The 20,660-nt window shown below is 42.6% G+C and overlaps 1 protein-coding gene and 1 long non-coding RNA gene across 2 annotated transcripts; one reads left to right on the plus strand and one right to left on the minus strand.

Annotated features, from left to right (window-relative positions):
* The first annotated feature begins 417 nt into the window (after window positions 1-417).
* BBS2 (Bardet-Biedl syndrome 2) lies at window positions 418-19,067 on the plus strand. Its single transcript, XM_032121474.1, has 17 exons — window positions 418-615; window positions 1,976-2,203; window positions 2,580-2,705; window positions 2,986-3,048; window positions 5,498-5,575; window positions 7,742-7,846; window positions 8,710-8,796; window positions 10,089-10,224; window positions 12,275-12,414; window positions 13,116-13,260; window positions 13,833-14,004; window positions 15,047-15,176; window positions 15,773-15,904; window positions 16,335-16,472; window positions 16,932-17,044; window positions 17,765-17,913; window positions 18,562-19,067. The coding sequence occupies exons 1-17, from the start codon at window positions 499-501 to the stop codon at window positions 18,666-18,668; spliced, it is 2,166 nt and encodes a 721-aa protein (XP_031977365.1). The 5' UTR covers window positions 418-498; the 3' UTR covers window positions 18,669-19,067.
* Window positions 17,794-18,597, minus strand: LOC116449720. The gene is made up of 2 exons (XR_004242505.1): window positions 18,512-18,597; window positions 17,794-18,103 (listed from the first exon to the last, which is right to left on the minus strand). It is a non-coding gene; the product is annotated as an uncharacterized LOC116449720 (long non-coding RNA).
* Window positions 19,068-20,660: the final 1,593 nt, after the last annotated feature.

Consider the following 20,660-nt stretch of genomic DNA (forward strand, 5'->3'; position numbering starts at 1 on the left):
TTCCTCTGCCCTGCTCCCCCAGTCCCATCTCCCCCATTGCCCCCGGTTCCTCTGCCCTGCTCCCCCAGCCCCATCTCCCCCATTGCCCCCGGTTCCTCTGCCCTGCTCCCCCAGCCCCATCTCCCCCATTGCCCCCAGTCCCTCTGCCCTGCTCCCCCAGTCCCATCTCCCCCATTGCCCCCAGTTCCTCTGCCCTGCTCCCCCAGTCCCATCTCCCCCATTGCCCCCGGTTCCTCTGCCCTGCTCCCCCAGTCCCATCTCCCCCATTGCCCCCGGTTCCCCCCATTCCCCCGCCTCAGCCCACAGGGCCCCCCCACGCCGGCCCCACAGCGCCCCCCCGCGGCCGCCCCTCGGGCCGCGCCCCTCCCGCTGACGCGGCTCCTGCGCGTGCGCGCGGGCGGTGCCGGTGCCGGCGGATCCGCGTCCGGCGGCGGCCCCCGAGGCCCGGCCCGGCCCGGCCCTCCCCGGCGTGCCTCGCCCCGCGGCCTCTCGCCCATCATGTTGGTGCCCGTGTTCACGCTGAAGCTCAACCATAAGATCCTGCCCCGTATGGTGGCGCTGGGCCGGTACGACGGGACGCACCCCTGCCTGGCGGCCGCCACGCAGGCGGGCAAGGTAACGGGGCAGGAGTAGCCTCGGCGGCTGCGGCGCGGCCTGGCCCGGCCGAGCAGCCCGGGCGGCCGCCGCGGAAGCCGCGCTAACCCCCGCCAACCTCCGCCAGCTCCCCTGCGCCAGGGCTGAGCAGAGCTCGGAGCTGGAGGCTTATGTCCCTTGCCCCCGGCAGGCCCCCGAGCTGCGTGCGGGGACGCGATGCTCGAAGCCTCGCTCTGCGGCAGCAGGGAGCTTACAAACATTAATAGCAGGTGACGAGGCTGAGCAGTGGCAGAGGTGCCCAGAGAGGCTGTGGAGTCTTCAGCCCTGGGGATATTCAAAAGCTGTCTGGACACAATCTGGAGTAACACGCTCTAGGGGACCCTGTTGGAGCAGGAGGTTGGACTAGGGGACTTCTGTGACTTCTTCCAGCCGGAACCACTTTACAAACCCAAGTCGCCAAGGAAACTTTCACGTTTTCTAGCAGACAAAGGGACTTTTTGAAGCTGTGGGTTTTATCATGCAGTTCTCAGAGCAGTGAGACTTGGCACTGTTACAGACCAAGCTCCGTGCTGATAACAGGGCTGAGGTTTCTGTGAGTGATGCACAAACAGCCTGACAGGAACAGAGAGCATCCTGTGTGCTATGATTAAGTTAGAAACGTAAACAAAACAGAGTTTAGTACAACCCGACTAACAAAGCATAGATTGAAGCATAAAACCACAGAGGCACTTAGGTTGTAAATACAAACGGGGTTCATCTGTGATGTTTCCCAGCATTATTCATTTTATTTGGTGCCTTTAGGAACAGCATAGAACAAGGGCTTGTCCGAGGGACAGACTGCACAGCCAGAAAGCAAACTGTTGAGCCTGTGATCCTCTTACTTGGCTCCAAACTATGAAAGAGCATTGGTCAGTGAGAGTGAAACCATATTTATTATTCTTCCTTTTTAAATTAACCACGTTCACCTACAGATGGAGGTTACAGATATGTACCAGGTAAATTGTCCTGAATGGTTGGGGTGTTTTGCAAACACTGCTACCAGCTGGAGGTAATTTGTTTAGTTTGTTGTTGCTCCTTTGGTTTCCTGTTTTTGCCTTAGTCTGAAGAGTTATCAGTTGTCATTTTCAGAAACCAACAAAACAATGGTGTTGCAACTCCACTGGCTAGAGCACTGTTTTTCCTGCCATTTCCCTTTTTCTAGTATAGTTTAAAGAATAACTGTGAGAAATACTATTGTCAGTAACCCCCAGTCTTTTGTCCTCATTTAGGTTGAGTGAATGCCTTCTTCCCCATTGCAGTTATTATCCAAACAATAGTCTTTAGTGTTTGTATACAAACAGATACATGTGTTGTATTAATATTTATATCTTGGTTTCTACAGGTTTTTATTCACAATCCTCATGCCCGAGGACAGAGAACAAACACAAACCGAATGGTGCAAAGTAACCAAGATTCAGACATCTCTCTTCTGAACATTAATCAAGGGATCACTTGTCTGACTTCAGGGGTGCTGAACCCTCAGCTGGGTTATGATTGTCTTCTGGTTGGAACACAGACTAATTTATTGGCTTATGATGTGTATAACAACTCGGATTTGTTTTACAGAGAGGCAAGTTGATGTAACTGTCTGCTTTTTTTACTATCTTCATCATTTTCTGTTGCTTTTAATTGTAAAGATTGCAGTTTTTACATTACTTCGTCAATTGTCTGTGCTATGTATTATTTCCATTACTATATTCAGAACATTTTGTCTCTAGAATATCTGCAGTATTTCAAAATTAATATATGAAAATTTATTCTCACACATACAGATACACATCGCATTCATATGTCACATCACCTAGCAAGACCAAATTGAAAAAAAATAGTAGGCATTCAGAGCTCAGCTAAACTGACAGTGATAATGTTGGAAGCTCTCTTCTTGATTTGTGTACTCTGATGTATGATTGTCTGCTGTTTCTTTTTCCTTTAATGCTTCTCTGTAGGTTTCAGATGGAGCCAATGCAATAGTTCTTGGAAAGCTGGGAGATATTTCACCTCCACTTGCTATTATTGGTGGAAACTGTGCCCTGCAGGGCTTTGATTATGAAGGAAATGACCGTTTTTGGACGGTAAGGCCAGGCATAATAGTTTTGATGTTATTAGAAGATTCTTTCAATGGCAGTAATTCATCTTGATTTTTTTTTTTTTTAATATTATAAGTATTAATTTAGTTGTTGATTGTTCTTAGTTTATCTCAGGCCTTAAATTGTGTTTTGGCCATGTATTCAGTGCACTCAGAAGTTGCTTGAACACTGATTGTGTCAATTGTTCTGTTGCAGTTGAGATAATAAAAATAATTCAGCTTCTGACAGCTGTGGCCATCACTGAGTACTGTCCTTCTCTTTGCAGGTTACTGGAGACAACGTTCGTTCCTTAGCACTGTGTGACCTTGATGGTGATGGGAAAGCTGAGGTTTGTAACCATTTACACACAAATTCAGCTGTTCTTGTGGTCTTGTAAGTGAGATGATAAAAAAACCCCCTTCGGTTATCAAATACAACTGACTTATATTACCAGTTAAAGTTTCTCATTTTTGTTTACACCAGTAACAACACAATGAAATGCCTGTGGTCATCACCTGGCAAGGCATCTATTTTAGTGGTATTTCTTGAATATAGTTATAAACTCTTAAATTTCAGAGGAACAACTTGCAAGCATCTTATATGTAAAAGTGAACTTTTAAAAAGCTGTCCTTTTGAAAAGCTTCACTTACACTTGGTAAAATCAAGAAATCTGTCTTCACATCCAGCCCTCCTGTTTCCGAATAGTGAGTGGGGAAATGAAATAGTCTTTGCTTTGCTGATTTAAAATGACAGTAACTTGTAACAGACATCTTGCTAATATGATGTGAGACAAACAATAGGAAATAGCTTCCATTCTGATCATGCAGGTTGCAAGAGATGGGTGAAATTGAATTTGTATGGCATTCTCTTTTGGAAATGTTCCTTCATCCCAGAGGAACAATTGTGCTTCTAAATATGAATCTTTAAGAAGAGTAATGATTTCCTAGTATACATCAGATGCAAATCGATATGAAGTTAAATCATTATGCTAAAAATACTTACTTTTGTCATCTGTTGTAGAACTTTAAGCATAATTACTTAAGCTTCTTGGTTTAGTTCCTGAAAAATCCTTGTTTGGAATATCGAATTGGGCTATGTAATAGTGATGTGTAAATGGCCTCAACACTTTTCACGTGTTTTTTATAAGCACAAAACTGATACAGACACTGCATCATTGGGATCTTCAGGAAGTCAAACGATTTCTGCACAGCTCCTCTTTGTATTTTTTTAATGTGCTGAGAGGCGTTCATAGAGAGTGGAGATAGTGTACAAGGATTCAGAAAACAGGGAAGTGATTTATGGCACTAATTGTAAATGGTTTACTCTTGTGCTTTTCAGTGGGTTTTGCTATATTTTTCTGCTTGATCAAGGTTCATTCTCGGCAGTTGGTGTAATGTGGTGCTACTCTGAGCTGAGTAGAGCTGGATGCAATGTCCAACTAACTTGTTGGACCAGTTACCCCAACATGCGTTTACTGAAATTTTTTAGAGTTCTTTTTGATCTTAATTATCTAGGTGATTTTAAAGAGTTTTTACTTATTTATTTACTTTTATTTGTGGCTTTTGTGAAACTGCCTCTGGTTTAAAACTGAAGTTCTGAGAAAATGCACAGAAGCAGCTTCCTAAATTATCACTTTGTGTCTTACCTGGTAAATGACTGTGCTAGCTTAATTTCTGTTCTTTCTGCCCTTGTAAAAACATGTTTACATTTAAAATAGACTGATTCTAAAACTACATGAATATCCTTTTAGTAGCTAACAGAACTAACTTGTCACTGCCTTCCTCAGGATTTTTAGATTGATGAAGGTTACTTTCTCTCATCTTGCGAAAGACTTGTGGGGCAGAACTTCGACTTGCTCTTTCAAATTTCTGTCCAGTGGAATGAAAGTCACTGAGGTGGATGTGGTAAATCAAAAAAATGAAAAAAATCTATGCACCTTGGGAAAATACAGCATCACCAGTAATTGTTTCAAGATTGTGTGCTTTTAGCTGGTTGCCTTTTTCTGGTGGTTGCAATTTGGTCAAGAAATCTGTGCTTCTTAAATATGTAAATTGTTGTAAATTATTTAAATAGCTGCAGTAGACTTAACTTGGTGTGATTTAGGTTGACATAATCTGAAGCATTTTTACTTGGGAAGTAAAAAAGCCTCTAATCTTTTTAAAAATCCAACTTTGTTACGGATTTGTATCTCTTTTGCCAAGTAAAGATGAAAGGCTCATGGGTTCCAGTGGGGAAAAGTACTACCAGGTTTAGACTTTGATTTATAATTCTGTTTGTCATTGATTTGACGAATGACTTTATGGACTGAGCAGATCTGCTCCTTGGTTTCTCAATTTGCAAAAGAGAACCTGAGCATTGTCACCTTCTTCAGTACGAGCTTTTCCACTGGGCTCCTTTTCAGTTAATGCCTTCTAGGAAACAGGAAAAGAATGCTAAGAAGCAGGAAAAGAACTAAAATGTGGGAAACATTAAGGAATGAGGAGGCAGAAGACCCAATCCAGTGCTTTATATCAAGATAAAGCCCATTTTGCTTCTACTTTGCAGTAGTGGCAGCCACCACTTAAGTTGGAGGAGCAGAGATGGTCGATTCTTGGATTCATTGGTTTTTGTTTGTTTTGGGGGATTTTGTGTGTGTTTGTTTGCTTAATAAGGGATCTTCAGTGCAACACTGGCAACATTTCATAGATCTGTTGAAGCCTCTTCATTGCTGGACTTGAAATATTAATTTTTCCTCTGAATCCTGGCGCTTGCTTCCTTAGGTTGAATAATTATTTTTAAGGAGCACTATTTTTTTTCAGCTTCTTGTTGGCTCTGAAGATTTTGACATCCGCGTGTTTAAAGAAGATGAAATTGTGGCAGAAATGTCAGAGACTGAGGTAAATTATTTCTGGCTAATGTTTATTATAGTTGCTGACAGAGCTGAAAGTGTTGTGTACTCCAAAGCTTCTCTGGTTCAGATTTACTGTGTAGTTAAGTAGTTACTTAACTATTTGGCACACTATCTATTCTGCTAGAACAGCAAAAGTTCGAGTTTAATAATATCTTTCATTATGCAGGGGGCTTTTTGCTTTGTTTATTTACAAACCTTTCACCCCATTAAGAAAAGTGACTATTCTTGGCTGACAGTCAGGACCCTGTGCAAGGGTGATTAAGGTTGCTGGATTGTGATGGAAGCTCTTAGTGTCCTTCTGAGTAAAAGGATGTCTTCTACAGTTTTCCTCAAATGTTTTTGATGCAATCATAATGATGTAACTTGTCCCTGTGTGTATATCCAGACAGTGCATGGCATGGTGGAAGGAGGATGCCCAGGCAAAACTGGAAGTTTATATTGCAATTGGAGTTACACACTAGCTATTTAAAAAGAGCTGTGGTGACTAAAGTAAGGTATGGGGCAGAAAGGTTTACAGAGGGGTAAATAAAAGGTGTAGGAGTTGCTGTTTAGCTTAAGAATTGAGAGAAGATCCCCACTGATTTTGGTTTCTTGCAAAGGAGTAAAATACCATTATCACTGCTTTTAGAAGTGTTCTCAGTCTTGTCATGGCCCTTCTAGACCCAAGGCAGAGTAAGGCCACAGACCTTTGTCCTTAATGATCTGAGGTCTCCCTGCTGCCCAAGATAGGGCTAAAAGGCTTTGCTAATAAACCACTTATGAAGAGCTATAAAAGACAAATCCAGGCACTGTTCTGGAAAAGGAGGCTGTTGCTATCACTACAATTAGAATTGGACCTGTAATATGTTCTGCTCTCTGTGCAGTAGTCAGTCTGGTCATGTAGATATTTCTAGTTAAAAGAAAGGTCTGTCACTCTCAAGTGTGATTTATTTCCAGATCCTCAGTAGAATTGTTTTAAATTCACACCTGCAGTCATAGGAGGCCTGTTACAATTCTACTGTTCTGTTACAAAAGGACACAGCTGAACCTAAACCTTTCTTTTTTGAAAGGTAAATTCAGGGAACAATGTCTTTATACATTATGTTTGGTTTGGAAGTCTTGGATAGTTTTCATTTTCCGTATTTAATCACTTACTCTAGTGAAACTGAAGCTGTAGGCTGTTGTGATTCTTGTAAATGGACAATCAGGTATAAATTTAGGTAGTATCGTTACATTTGAGTTTCTGACTGTTGCTGTGGTCTTCTGTCCTTACTGGGTGCTCGTAATTTAGTTTGATACTTAGGAAAGACTCTGCAGAAGATTGTGAGAGGAAAGGATAAAGGGTTTGGAAACAAAGTTTTGTGGTAAAAACATCCAAGGACCACAGTCAGATGAGTTTAAATAAGAAGTTGGGGAAGAATTTAATTGAAGGAAGTCTCCTGTGCTACGTTGTACAGAAGGCCAGACAGATGATTGCAATTGTTCCTCCTGACATTAAAATCTCTAGTCTCAGTGCGTGGAAAAACCTGCATTTCCAATGAGAACCTCAATGAGGAATGGGTCTTAAAAGGAGTGAGAAACAGGCCAAGTTACGACTCTCAGGTCTTTCCCCAGAGCTTATTCAGGTAGGACACCTAGCCTGGTGTTCCAGTTGTGTTCCAAAGAAGTCCAACTGTGGGAGTTTTTAATCTTTATCTTACTAGTACTGGGCAAAGATTTTTCTACCAGTAATATCTCCAGGGCTCTCCCAACCCAGCCAAGTTGAACCTTTGGCATCATCAGCTCCTTAAGCTTAAGGAATGTTGTGTGTAGTTTCTCAATGATAGTGTGTTAGCACTGATGACCACAGGAATCCTATGAGCAGTTGTTTTGCTGCCTGTGGTAGGAAATAGTTGGTCGAAGTACACAGTTTGAGGGCAGTTCTGCAATCCTTGCTGAAGTGTGTCCTAACACTGGCAATACAGCTTGTGTGAGGAAATCCTACAAGGCCTTCAGTGATTTCAGACTGATTCTTAGAAGTAGTTACTTCAGTATTCAATGCTTCCTACAACGGACTTACTTACCATTGAAGAACTGTAGGCTTCATATGATAGATCTATAGCCTGTTCCCTGTTACTCGAAGTTGCACAAGTTTTCAGTCCTGTATCCTCTCTGTCCCTCCTTTCCCCCCCAGACTGTCACTGCACTTAGCCCCATGTATGGCAGTCGCTTTGGCTATGCTCTTGCTAATGGCACCGTCGGAGTTTATAACAAGACAGCGCGGTACTGGAGGATTAAGGTTAGTCCATTGTTGGAGTATCATTGCTGGAAGCTTGAAGGCTCCCAGGAGACTTGGTATCTAATTTCAGGTCATTCTGATGTTACCCTTAAGTGAACTTTGCTGAGCAGAGAATTGAATGTAATTTTGTTCTTACAAAATCTACCTGTTTTTATAGGTTCATATAACATACCAGGTCAGTTCCTGCAGTACTTTTGGGCTGTTGGTCGTGGTTTAAACCACAGGGGTACAGCCATACAACTAGGGATTCTTCAGCTTAACAACAGAGACATTGGAGTTCATGTTAGGAGATCCTCTGGTTGGATCAATAAACTGTTTTTCAGAGACTGAAATCTTGCATTGTCTGTGTTCAAGGTTAATTTTTCTCATCAATAGCAGTTTCCTGCTCCAGCAAACCAGTTTGGCAAGATCCTTTCCTGATGCTCATTTTAATATAACACAGAGTAGTATATTTAATAGTAATAAGAAGATTCCTCAAGAGGTGGCAGGAAGAGGCTCATGGCTGTCCTCAGTGGTCTCATTTTATGACAGCGTTGAAGCCCTGATTTTTTTTTTTTCCTAGAGGATTTTGTTTTTTACACTTTGTTTTTGTGAGTTCTAATCATTTGCTTGGATGGAAATGTATTCAAAGTAATGATCAGGTCCTTTGAAAGCACTGTACTAGATTAGTAGTGCAAGGGCTAAGGTGTCACATGTGTGTGTGACCTTAGAAATAGTAATGCTCAAACTTACTGTTCAGAGAAATAGTTGTATTTCTTTCTGTACTCTCTGTAGTCTTGTAGTCCAGTGTTTTGCATGTGCCAAGCATGTGCAGTTTAGAAAACATACCCAAGCTTAATTTGTTCTCTCTTTTCTGTCCTCAGTCAAAAAACCAAGCCATGAGCATACATGCGTTTGACCTGAACTCTGATGGAGTGTGTGAGTTGATCACTGGCTGGTCTAATGGGAAGGTGAGTTTATACAGGGGGAAAATGAGGAGCTGTAGTTATGGGGGCTGTGTTTGAACAAGGCTGTTAAGTTATCTGAAGAACAACAGCCAAAAAATGAAAAAGACTGAGAAACCTGAGCGCTGCAGATCTGTTGCAATAAACCTAGTTTAGCTGGTGAGTCCTGTGCCAAGTGCATGATCAGAGAAAAACTGCTTCCCCTCCTTAGCTCAGAGTCAATTGCTAAGGTGTGGCAAGTTGTTTCCATGGCAGCAGAGATCATATGCTGCATCCTAGAGCTCTTGGGTGTCTCTATTCAGGTGTGTCTTGAGGACACGCTAATAATCCTCTGCAGTGTTTCCTGGCTGTTCCCAAACTACAGGGAAGACAAAGCAGTTATGTAACAGGAGAGCAGCGTCAGTCTTGACTGTGGCAGGATTAATCAAGCGTTATTTCATTTTATGTAAAGGCGTTCTATACAGCTCAGTCTTTTAAGCCTGTTCCTTGGTATTCCCCTTTGCCAGAAATGACTGTTTTAACTGCCACGTCTCTCCTGGATGCAGCTTGCCAGGTTTTTCTGTAAAGCTGTGCTTTTTTCTTCACACCTCTTATTACTCTCATTAGCCTGCGGCACTTTAAGAGCTTCATATCAAGCTGACAGTCTGGAGCCCAGATGTGTTGTAACTTAAGTTGGATTAGATGTGTAACATTGTTAAAGAGGGAACCTCTCCTTGCTTTACTCCTGTTCTTTTCCACTGGCAGTCTCTACCCTACTTGTTGGTCTGAAACAGTCCATAGCTCCTAGAAAGAGTAATGCTGTGACCTGTGCTTTGGAAAATTCACGGTGCGTGGAACTGAGCCCACCTCACCCTTCTTATCCAATGAAAGATAATTGAAAGTTGTGGTATTTGTGTATAAAAATAATTCACCACACAAGGGCTCCAGCTAAGAGGAGAGGTTGTAAGTACTGCATTAAGGTTATTTCTGGTTTAGTCCCATCATTGCTGCATCATATGTGCATAAACTTTCCAGTGCAGACTTGCAGTCCCTTTTATTTCCTTCCTTTTTTAGTTTTGTAATTTAGGGAAGCATCTCAGAAGAGAAATTCCTTCTAGCTCCTTCTAGAGCCTGTCTAGAGGTCATTTCTTGGTAGTATTTTTTTTCATGTGTGATGTTTGGATGAGCAGAGCTGCAACTTTACCTGCAGTTCTGTGAGCAGAGCTGGCTTTCAGTTAACAGCTCAAACTGTGGCTTGACATGTGTTTTGGAGTTGGCTTTTCTCTTCATGCTGAGACTTAGAACTTCTGTTGTTCCAGGTTGATGCACGCAGTGACCGGACTGGCGAGGTCATCTTTAAGGACAACTTCGCTTCCTCGATTGCAGGACTGGTGGAGGGGGATTACAGAATGGATGGGAGCACCCAGTTAATCTGCTGCTCAATTGATGGTGAAGGTAAAAGCATTGTTCAGGATATTAATGTAATATACAGTAATATCAGGCACATCACATCATCTCATATTAGCTAAACATTGCTTTGGTTCCAACATTTTGTGTGCCAAATTCCCTTTGCTTTATGTGCAGTTAAGGGAATTTTGAGTTACGCTATCTCTAAACAGGATTTTGAATATTGCCTTCTCTGTGAAAATCAGCATGTGTTTCATTATGATCCAAGAAACCATCAGAATTCATTTGTCTAATGGAAGAAACCCCATCCTAATGCAAGGATAATGATATTCAGTACAGACTCTGGTTCTTCAGGCTACATTATAATAGATGAATGTGTAGGAAATCTTTTTTTCCTGTGTTTTAGTTCTTTGGCTGCTTTTCACTAGGTAAAGGTGTTTAAAGAACTAAGGGCGTGTGTGTTTTGGTTTTCTTCTGCAGATGAAGAGTTTTTATATTAGAAATTTTAGATGTTAACAGTGCTTTGTTTCCTGGAAAATGCTATCTTGAGATTGGAGAAGTGGTGGATTTATCCCACCATGCATTCAAGAAGTCAGACCTGGTTATTGTGAGTGGAAACAAATATGATCACAGATTATTTAAATAAGCTCAGTATGAATTTACAGGGATGGCTCCAGGAAAGACACTGGTGTGATTATCCGACTCCTTGGCGTCAGTGGCCTGAGACAAGCAGGTCTGGCACAACCTATTTGAAACAAAAGCCTGTCCTTGTTAAATAGCAGAGTGTTTTGCTGTCTGTCTTAATCACAGGCTGTGGGGATTTGCTGCACTTGGGCTTCAGCTTATAAAGCTTTTTCTCAAGCTTACAGAAGGGGAGCATTGTAAGCAGTTCTGGAGAACCTTGTCCTAGCAGAGCTGTGTAGGTTGGTATCCTTGAATGCAGTCATCCTTTTCTGGTGGGTCCATTGTAAACAAGCCTTGGCACAATGGGGATCCCTTTAGGCCTTAGTAATTAGTGTGGCTGGGGTAATATAGACAATGTTATTAGAGTTCTATTTGGGACCAGCATCCTTTCACATGAGGTGTTGTTCTGTGTTGCATTCTGTGTCATTTTAAATGAATTACTCACTCAGAAATAATAAAGTGGGTCCTTTCATCGGAGGATAGTGTGCAAGCTGGATGATTTCAAGTTCCATGCAACTTTTTACAGGGCAGCAGTCATGCAATCAGGCAGCATATTCTTCCCAGGTAAAAGATTTTTGTCCCTGGCTTTCATTGTCAGCTGCAATCAGAGCACACAGCCTTAGAGCAAAATGGAAGTTGTCTCATCACCTGTTCAGGTGCTCTGTCTCCACAGACAGTTAGAGGTATTTCCATAACTCTGTGCTCCACTGGGCTACTGGGAAACAAATCTTACCCCTTGAAGTGAAGTATCCCTTGATTTGGGGAAAAACTGATGTGGGTAAATCTTGTTTACTGGCTGATTAACAGTGACTTACAGTCACTTCTAGACAGCAACAAGTCCTCTGACCAGCTCTAGAAATCCAGGTACACATTTTATTAATTTTGCATAATTGTAAGCTTGCCTGAGCGCCTGAAAGAATGATTGCAGTGGGAATCCTCTTGCAAAAGGACTGGGTGTTGCACTTGTGTGGTCAGGTGAGTAAAGCTTAAAGACAGGTTGGAAATCCACGTTTTTTTCTTTTTTTTTCTTTTTTTCTTTTTTTTTCTTTTTTCTTTTTTTTTCTTTTTTTTCTTTTTTCTTTTTTTTTCTTTTTTTTTCTTTTTTCTTTTTTCTTTTTCTTTTTTCTTTTTTTCTTTTTTTTTTTTTTTTCTTTTTTTTCTTTTTTTTTTTCTTTTTTTCTTTTTTCTTTTTTTTCTTTTTTTTCTGTGCAGTTCTCTTGCCCCAGTCACCAAGAAAGTGAGAGCCTCTGTGGGTGTAAATCAATGCTCAGGTTTTCAGCTGGATAGTACTAGCTGAAGATCAGAACTAGTATCTGCTGCAGAAGTGGTACAAGGGAGTCATGTCACAGAAACTGAAGTTCGGGGGAGGCTGTTGGAAGTCTTTGCTGAAATAGGCTGTTTTGTTTCTGTACAGTCCGAGGCTATCTGCCAGGAGGTGAGGACATGAGAGGGAACCTAATGGATACAAGTGCTGAGCAGGATCTTATCCGAGAACTTAGTCAAAAGAAACAAAATCTGCTGCTGGAATTGAAAAATTATGAGGAAAATGCAAAGGTACTGTTTAAATAATGTGTAGGGCCAAAACACACTTTCCTGTTGGTATAAATCCGGAGTAACCTGGGAGGCGGTTGTGGGGCAGTCCAGACAAGTCAGAGCTGTAGCTTGTCAGGATGCAGTGAGATTGTCTGCTGGGGGTTCCTGCCTCTGCATTTGGCTTGCTCCTTGTGCAAGTTCAGAACTTGCTTTTTGTATTTTAATAATGCTTTCTTTGCTCCTTCCTCTTGCCAGAGCAGTTGTGTTTGGAGCTGGATTCCCTTCAGCCTTGTGCTTTGGCTTATGACTGCAAAGTGTAATTTTCAATGCATCTTGGGAGTCAAAGGGGATTGTGTGAGAGGATCATGTCACTGGGTGAGGGCTGGGAGCACTGCCAGGATGTAGGAATCGCAGTTGTGGCTTGATGGCGAACATTTCAAAAAATAGTCTGAGGAAAGAGCAAACTTATATTTGAACAGCAAATGACCACCGTGACACGGCTGAGGTCCATCCATGGTAAGGCACTCAAACACTTTGTAGCCCAGCTGTCCACAGCTTCATGCCTAATCCAGCCACCACTCATAGCTAGTTGGAAGTGTCTGGGAATTGCTGTAATGCAACCTTCTTCTGAAAGAAGAGAACTGACTTGTGTGTATGTTTTCTAGGTTTTTTGAATGAAAATCTTGAAATTCTGATACTGAATGGTATGTGTTTTGCAACAGGCTGAATTGAACACTCAGCTGAAGGAAGCTGATGGGCAGAGAGGTGTGATTCCAGCAAACACCCAACTCCAGACAGCCCTGTCAGTTAATCTGGGCTCTGACAGCCAGTCTGCCCATGTGGAGCTGTGTATTTCCACCACAAATGGTGAGTGGTAACCTGCAACCATTGATACTCACTTCATGTAAAATCATGCAAATTTTTAGTTATATTTAGCTGGTGATTTGAATGTCTCCCCTTTATTGTCTGTAACGTCCCTTTTGTGGTTTCTTTCCTTTCACAGAGTTTTGAATCAAGCTGTGTTCCTTACATGGGTCTTAGGGGAGAGGAGTTTGGTGGAATTTGTTTCTTATTATGTGTTATTTTCTGAGGCAATTAACTTGGATGAAACCAGCCTTGGTGATTCCTGCAGCACTTCTTGTGTTGACTGTAAACACCAACCCACAGCTGCATTAGTGAGGGTGTTGCATGAATGCAGCTGGACCTCAGCTGGCTTTTCATGCAAAACTGGAACTACCCCAAGACAGCAAATTCACCTCGCAGCAGGCATGCTGAGGATGTAGTAAAGTCCAGATGTGGTAGTCCTGGTCACCTGGATATTCTAACAATTCAGAGGAGGGGTGTAAAGAGTTCACCATGCTTAATTCTGAAAATAGTGGTGAATTGTTCCCAGAGGACAGCTTTTAATTTAGGAACTGCTTTTTATTCCTATTGCTAAGACACAATCATCCGTGCTGTGCTGATCTTTGCTGAGGGCATATTTGAAGGAGAGAGCCATGTGGTCCACCCCAGTCTCCAGAACCTCTCAGGCTGTGTTCGTGTTCCCCTTACTCCACCCAAAGATGTTCCTGTGGATTTGCACATCAAAGCCTTTGTGGGTTACCGAAACAGGTGAGTTTTGTGGTGTTGTATCTGCTGGTCTCCAGAACTGTGGGACCAGGAAACAGCAATAATGTGGCTTCATGCTAATCCTATGGGGAGTGCACCGTTAATTCCTGGGTGCCCCACTTCTCTCTGTTACTGAAAGGAGAGCTGGGATGCTTTCTTTAAAACATTGATGTACCTGTGGCACTGAGTTCTTTTTCAGACAAAGTCTAAATCCTCTGGAATCACTGTGATCTGTAGTGTTCTGGTTCTGCTTTTAGGGAAGGAATGCCCGTTTGTCCAGGAGATGTCTTACTGTAGGTGTGTGGAGGGAATCAAGAGATACAGAGACTCTATCCTGTCATCCCTAGGGGGCTGGGCCCTGGGTGGTGACTGCTCTGAATGGAGAACCTTGAGCAAGCCTGGAGACACAGCTGTGTCTCTCAAGCTATAAAATAACCCTGAACCTATTTGGCTTCAGGGCAAATAGAAAGTACCACATACTTGATTTCAAGACAACATTTTTCCAGTCTCCCGTAGAAATATCTTTCCATAGAAAATAAAATGTGTCTTCATATACCCTTGAAAACAACTTTTTTCCTGCTCACATCTGCCGGAGCTGTTGGTGCCTGAGGAGGCAGCATTCTTTCCCTGAACAGGGAGGCATGTTTTGAGAGCTAGCCACCCACTGCAGAAAGACTGTATGGGACTGAATTCCCTTTCTGTTTTCTCTATTTGCCTTTATTATTGCTTTTAATAAGACTTCACTGAAATTGTAAAGAAAATATCCAATCATATAGTAAAATTGTAAATGTATTAGCCTAGAGAGTATACTTCAGTGGAAGGATTATTGAAAATGACAGCAATGGGGAGGAATCATACAACCTCATAATGCGATAAGCCCGGCATTTCCAAGTTCCAGTGTTTCCTCTGGGGAAGCAGTAAGCAGCTGATTGTATAAGTGGAAACTGTGAATCTCAGTCCCCAGCTAAAAAAGAACCAGGAACCATTGCAATAGGTGAATCTCAGGTATGTTAGTAACTCTGTTTTTCCATTGGATTGCTTCCAGTACACAGTTCCACGTATTTGAGTTGACAAGACAGCTTCCCCGCTTTTCCACGTATGCCCTGAGCAGCCCGGACTCGGCCACAGAGCCCCTGAGCTTTGTTAACTGTACCACGAATGAGAGGCCACAAAGGGTGAGTTTCTGCTCTTCTTCCTGGTTTCAAGTCTTACACAGGTGGAGCATTTCCAGTCAGCTTGAGATTTCTAATAGCAAAGGAAAAATTATGTAGCGAACTGCACTACTGGCCTTTGGAATCTGTGTATTGCGACTCAACCCTGCTTTTTCTGTCTTTAAAAGATGACTCAGTTGAGGCATTCCAAGCATCAGGAATTCCTGCAGGAACTAAAGGCCTGAGATCAGAAGGTGTTTCAGATATTATCTTGTTTGCTGTGGGCCTGCTGATAGCAGGAGACCTGTAGTGAGCGTTGAATTTTGTAAATGACCAGAGAACAAGAAAAAGGCAGCACAGTGCTCAGGTAGTGGCTCAGTTTCATAGCAGTCTCTGTTGGATTTGATTTTTTTAGGAATATTCAGCTTTGGTGCAAGGATTCAACTGTCCTCATTCTAACAAGTTCATGATATGGGGTTATAGGATGAAATTTAGTAAATTATATTTCTGGGGTACCCTGAGCAGAGTGTTCTGGTGCACATCATGTGCAGGGACATTGTGCAGTTCCTGACACTTTCCACACAAGGGATGGCTGATTCTCTTAATTTTACTTTTGCAAGATTGTTATGTGGCTGAATCAGAGCTTCTTGCTGCCAGAGGATGCAGAGTTTCAGAGCGCTCCCTTTCAGGTTTGCTTCACTTCCCTTCGTAATGCAGGTCAGCTCTGCATCAAAATCAAGCCTGGTGGAGAGGTGAGTACCTCCATGGACAAGGGGAGCAGCCCTTTAATGATACTCCAGTGAAACCAGTATACTCATCCTGCCCAGTATGAGGCTGTAAAAGTGAAAAATGACTAAACAGGCAAAGTACTCATGCTTTTGGAAACTTCTGTGTCTGTTTACTGTCAGTGGGTAAAATTCCATGGCCAGTTAGTGAAGTAAACTGCTTAGCCTGCAGATCTGTAGGAGGGAGGGAATTTATTTCCTCACAGAGTGGTTTCAGGGAGCCATAATGTGAGGCACAAAGGCTGCCTGTAACTTCTGCACTTGTCCTATCCCAAACCTGAATAAAAGCCCCTTTGTTTGAGCTTGGGTAACTGTTGGACAGGCAGTACTGCTGGGAAGTTCCAGGAGATGTTCTGGCATGGAAGAGTGCTGAAGTGCTTTTTTCCCTTTCTGACAGATTTCCATCAACACAGATGATATTGATCTAGCTGGTGACATTATCCAATCAATGGCCTCTTTCCTGGCCATTGAAGATTTGCAGGTGGAAGCAGATTTTCCTGCATACTTTGAGGAGCTGCGGAAAGTGTTGGTGAAGGTGAGGAGGCTTCGGGCATTTCTAAGTAAGCAGATAAGCAGTCACTGGGGGCTTTTTATGAGAGGATCTCTAAACTGCTTTATCTTTGTTGTAGGAATCAGGCCACAATGTCTTGCTGTATATTCTGTGGGACACCCTCAACTTTCTGTCTATTTTTGTTCTGTAGAACAGGCCCTTGGTCCCCATCAGTTGGTTGTTTAGGATAAAGTAAATGTGTTGTCTGGGAGACTGAGCTGTGGATCTGGGTCAGCATGTGAGATGTGTATCTCAGTCTGCTTACCCTTTCTGGGGGCCAAGGTATGGCTCCTGCAGTGGGGCGTGAGGGGAAGAACAATGTCAGGGATGCTGGTTGGTTACGCTGGGATGTTACTTCCTATTGAATTGGGCTGAGGTTTAGCCTGAACCCTGTGTGCCCAGGGTGCCAAGGACCCTTGCTCACGACTTGTTTACCTTGGACAGGTGGATGAGCACCACGCAGTGAATCAGAGGCTCACTGCTGACATGGCTGAACACTCCAACCTCATCCGCAGCATGCTGGTTCAGGCAGAGGATGCCCGGCTCCTGGGAGACATGTGAGCAATTGCTGCCTGGCTTGTGTGTTTGGGGTTTAGAATGGCCAGTCTTTGCTTTTCAGGCAGAAAAGAGCACAGAAAAACATTGGCATGATACAAGAGTTGCCTAGTTACAATTTTTGATGTATAATTGTACTTTTGATCATCTTACCATGAGCTCTTCTTGAACCTTGTCATGTTCTTTAGGTGGAAAACCAGTCAGGCAAAGGCAAGAGGGCAAGAGTAGGGGCTTAGTGTATAGCAGGTGAGGTGAATCTACCTCAAGATACTGAGATATGTTAGAAAAGATATATTAAGGGAAGAAGGCAGGGATAGCTATCTGTGGTGTGTGAACTTTTGAGAACACCAAGAAGGAAATTTTAGGTGTCAGGTTTTCACTCTGATTTGCAGTTTTCTACTAATGCTGATCTTTACTCTGAAGAGCAGCAGTAAAGAGGCCCAAGCTCTACTGCAGGGCAGTGGTACTTTCACTGGGGAAAGTGGTGTCTCCACTTTGTCTTGCTGGATAAAGTAACTGCAAAAATAGACTGTTCAGGTTTTTTTAGTAAAATAATGAGTATAACCAACATGTCTAGACAAGTCTGTTGTCTTGTAGCTGGCAGACATGCAGGTGACTGTGGTAGCCAACACAACAATGTATTGCTGTACCTTTGTATTGACAAACTGGGAATGACTTCCTTGTCCTCAGAGATGCAAATAACTGGACTGATTGTTCCCCAGGAAAAACATGAAGACACGGTACAGCGAGCTGTATGACCTGAACAGAGATTTAATAAATCAGTACAAAATTCGTTGCAATAATCACACAGAGCTGTTGAATAACCTGAAAGCTGTGAATCAGGCAATCCAGAGGGCTGGGCGGTTACGTGGTAAGTCTGTGTTTTTGAAAGGAATAGGGAGTCTCAGACCCCAGTGAGGCAGATAAGATGTGTCCCAGAGGTCAGCTGGGTTGGTTAAATGACTTCAGGCTTTTTGGCCCAAAACTCAGTATAAATAATCTTTCGTTCTTCAGTCATAGCCAATTACATGTGACAGTCAACTGTGGGTGTCCCGTATAATCTGGAATCAGAATTTTAGAACAATTTGAAATAGTTTCCGGATTTCTAAACGAGGCAGAAATTGATAGTTTTGTTGAACATACTACTTTAAAAATGCTTTTAGAATGACTTCAATTCTTAATTTATAATTCTGCTTTAAAAAAGCAATTACCAACTTAAGCAGGACTGTTTTATCTGCATTATTAGTCCTGTAGGTCTTTGGGGAGGGAGGTACTTTTTTGTATGTTCATAGCATTCCCCTTCCAACAAGCTCTCATAAAACAGAGCTACAGGCAATTCTTCTTTAAAGAAAGGATTTTACTTATGTACTAGAAAAAACGTGGTGTTTCATCATGTGTTTAAAAAGTGTTGGAAAGAAACCCCTAAATTTTCAGACTGGATCAAATAAGTATTTTTACCAGTTTCTTACTCTGTAACTGAGGGTTTTTTCCTATTCTTTCCTTTTTTTCCTCTTTGCAGTTGGCAAACCTAAGACACAAGTGATCAGTGCTTGTCGGGATGCAATAAGAAGCAACAACTTCAACACACTGTTCAGGATAATGCGTGTGGGAACAGCCTCTTCTTAAGAGCCTCTTCTTCAGCAGCTGTGCAGAGACAGTGTTTCTATGCAGTGGGCAGAGAATGGATGAAAAGCAGTTAATTCAGACCCCTACTTCACTGTAGAGTGAAGTAATTCCAAAAGTAGTGCTGTAGTTAAGCTGTCAGGTGAGAAATACTATGCAGACCAAAGCTCCATGAAGAGAGCATCCGAGTTTAAGTGCAGATGTGGTATTTATGCAAGACAGAAGTTCAAACAGTTATTTTTTATTACAGTAACTTATTTATGTATTTAAAAATATTTTGTAGTTAAGGCATCGATCTTTTCCATTAAAACATAGATTAAAAGCTTGACTGATTTTGTTCTCATTTAGCTGGGGAGATGTGCACTGCTAAGTTTATTTGTTGAAAAAACCTGACCCAAATAACTTCTCTGGTTTCTGCTGTGTAGTTGATTTATACTTGAACTTCCTATGCTGGAGAATCCTGGATTTTGCTGCAGGGATATGTGGCTTTAGGTAAACTGTAGTGCAGTGCATGAAAACCACCAAAGGGATAACGTCTTTCTGGCTCTTAAGCCAGAAGATCTTTGATAGGCATCCAGTTCCATGATCTGTGCAGAGGTAGGAAGTGGTCAGTTTAGTATCCAACACTCTCCCCACACCTGGATTGCAGAAAGTTTTGCTTCCACCTAGTGGTTCCGTGCTACTGATGGAAAAACTGCAGATCCTGAGGTGGGCAAGGGTGCATTTCAGGAACAACAAAAACAAACTACACACCCAAGCTTGGTGCATAATCATGAAGAGTTGGTAGTACTTAATGGGATCAAAAGAAGAAGGTATTGGAAAATGACTTGGCTCCTGGCTCAAACCTGTTTAATTGTGTGATCTCTTAGAATTGGATTAAAATATTACAGTAAGGCTCTATCTCAGATCTAAAGGTATTTTAGAACCTTTGCCAAAGCAAATTTCTTTTAGAAGCTAAAAATAACCTGCACAGGATGGAGATTGGGCCCCAGTGCTCCTGCACCAGCGTCACCCTTGCCACTGCACAATGGTGTTTGCAATGTGGGCAGGGAGGAGTAGGCCCACGTCAAAGTTCTTGGATGGCTTCTTGGGGCTGTCAGAAGGAGTCCTCTAACTGGTTGCTCTTACGAGCCACTACTGAATTAAAACCAGCAACCCACCCTTTGTTACAGAGCCACTGGTGAGCCTGTGACCAGTTGAATGGGGAATGTAATTCTTGCAACATGTTTTAATCCCCAAAACTTCCCCATGTCACTGCTTTGGCCCCTTCCATATGGAGAACTGTGCTGCTGAAAGCAGACCTCTGTCAGTTAGAATCTGCAGCGGGAGCTCATTTGAATCTTTTTAAGAAACTGGTTGTTAGTCAAATCCAGCTGCTTGCTAGAAGGGTGGTGAGCCACCCATGCTGTTCTAAGCGAGTGAGCTCAGAGACTTGATTATGGAACAGTCTCCTGGCATAAGTGCTGGGCTTTCTGCCACTTGCTGTACCTGTTCCCACTGTTTCAACCTTTTGTTCTTTATGTTCAAAATCCTAATGCTTGCTTGCTTACGTTTATGTACTCCATGTAATGATAAGAGAGCGGCTCTGATCAGAAAGCAGCTTTCCCATCAGCCTGATTTTCAGGACTACGCACCAGGCACTGCCAGTCCCAGCTCTGGTTTCTCCTGGCAGTGATGTCAGACCTTCACTCACTGTGCAGACCTCTGGTAAGGCTGATTTCTCCTAAGTTTCTGACAGCAAATTTGTAATTTATTTTCCTGTAAAACCAACTTTTACCTTCGCCAAATGAAAAATGCACATACTTTGCAAGGAGCTACACGTAATTGTAAATACAGATTGGTATCCAGCAAGAGCATCTGTAAAGCTCCCATTACTGGCACTGTATAAATGAAGGCCCCTTGTCCTCCAGCAGCTCATGTTATTTGAAATTTTAGTGAGTGAAGTCTTTCTTCTGTACCTGCAGCACCAGTCATGCCTGGGGCTGCCTGTGGCTT

The sequence above is a fragment of the Corvus moneduloides genome, chromosome 12, assembly GCF_009650955.1.
Source record: "Corvus moneduloides isolate bCorMon1 chromosome 12, bCorMon1.pri, whole genome shotgun sequence".
Taxonomy (NCBI): Eukaryota; Metazoa; Chordata; class Aves; order Passeriformes; family Corvidae; genus Corvus; species Corvus moneduloides.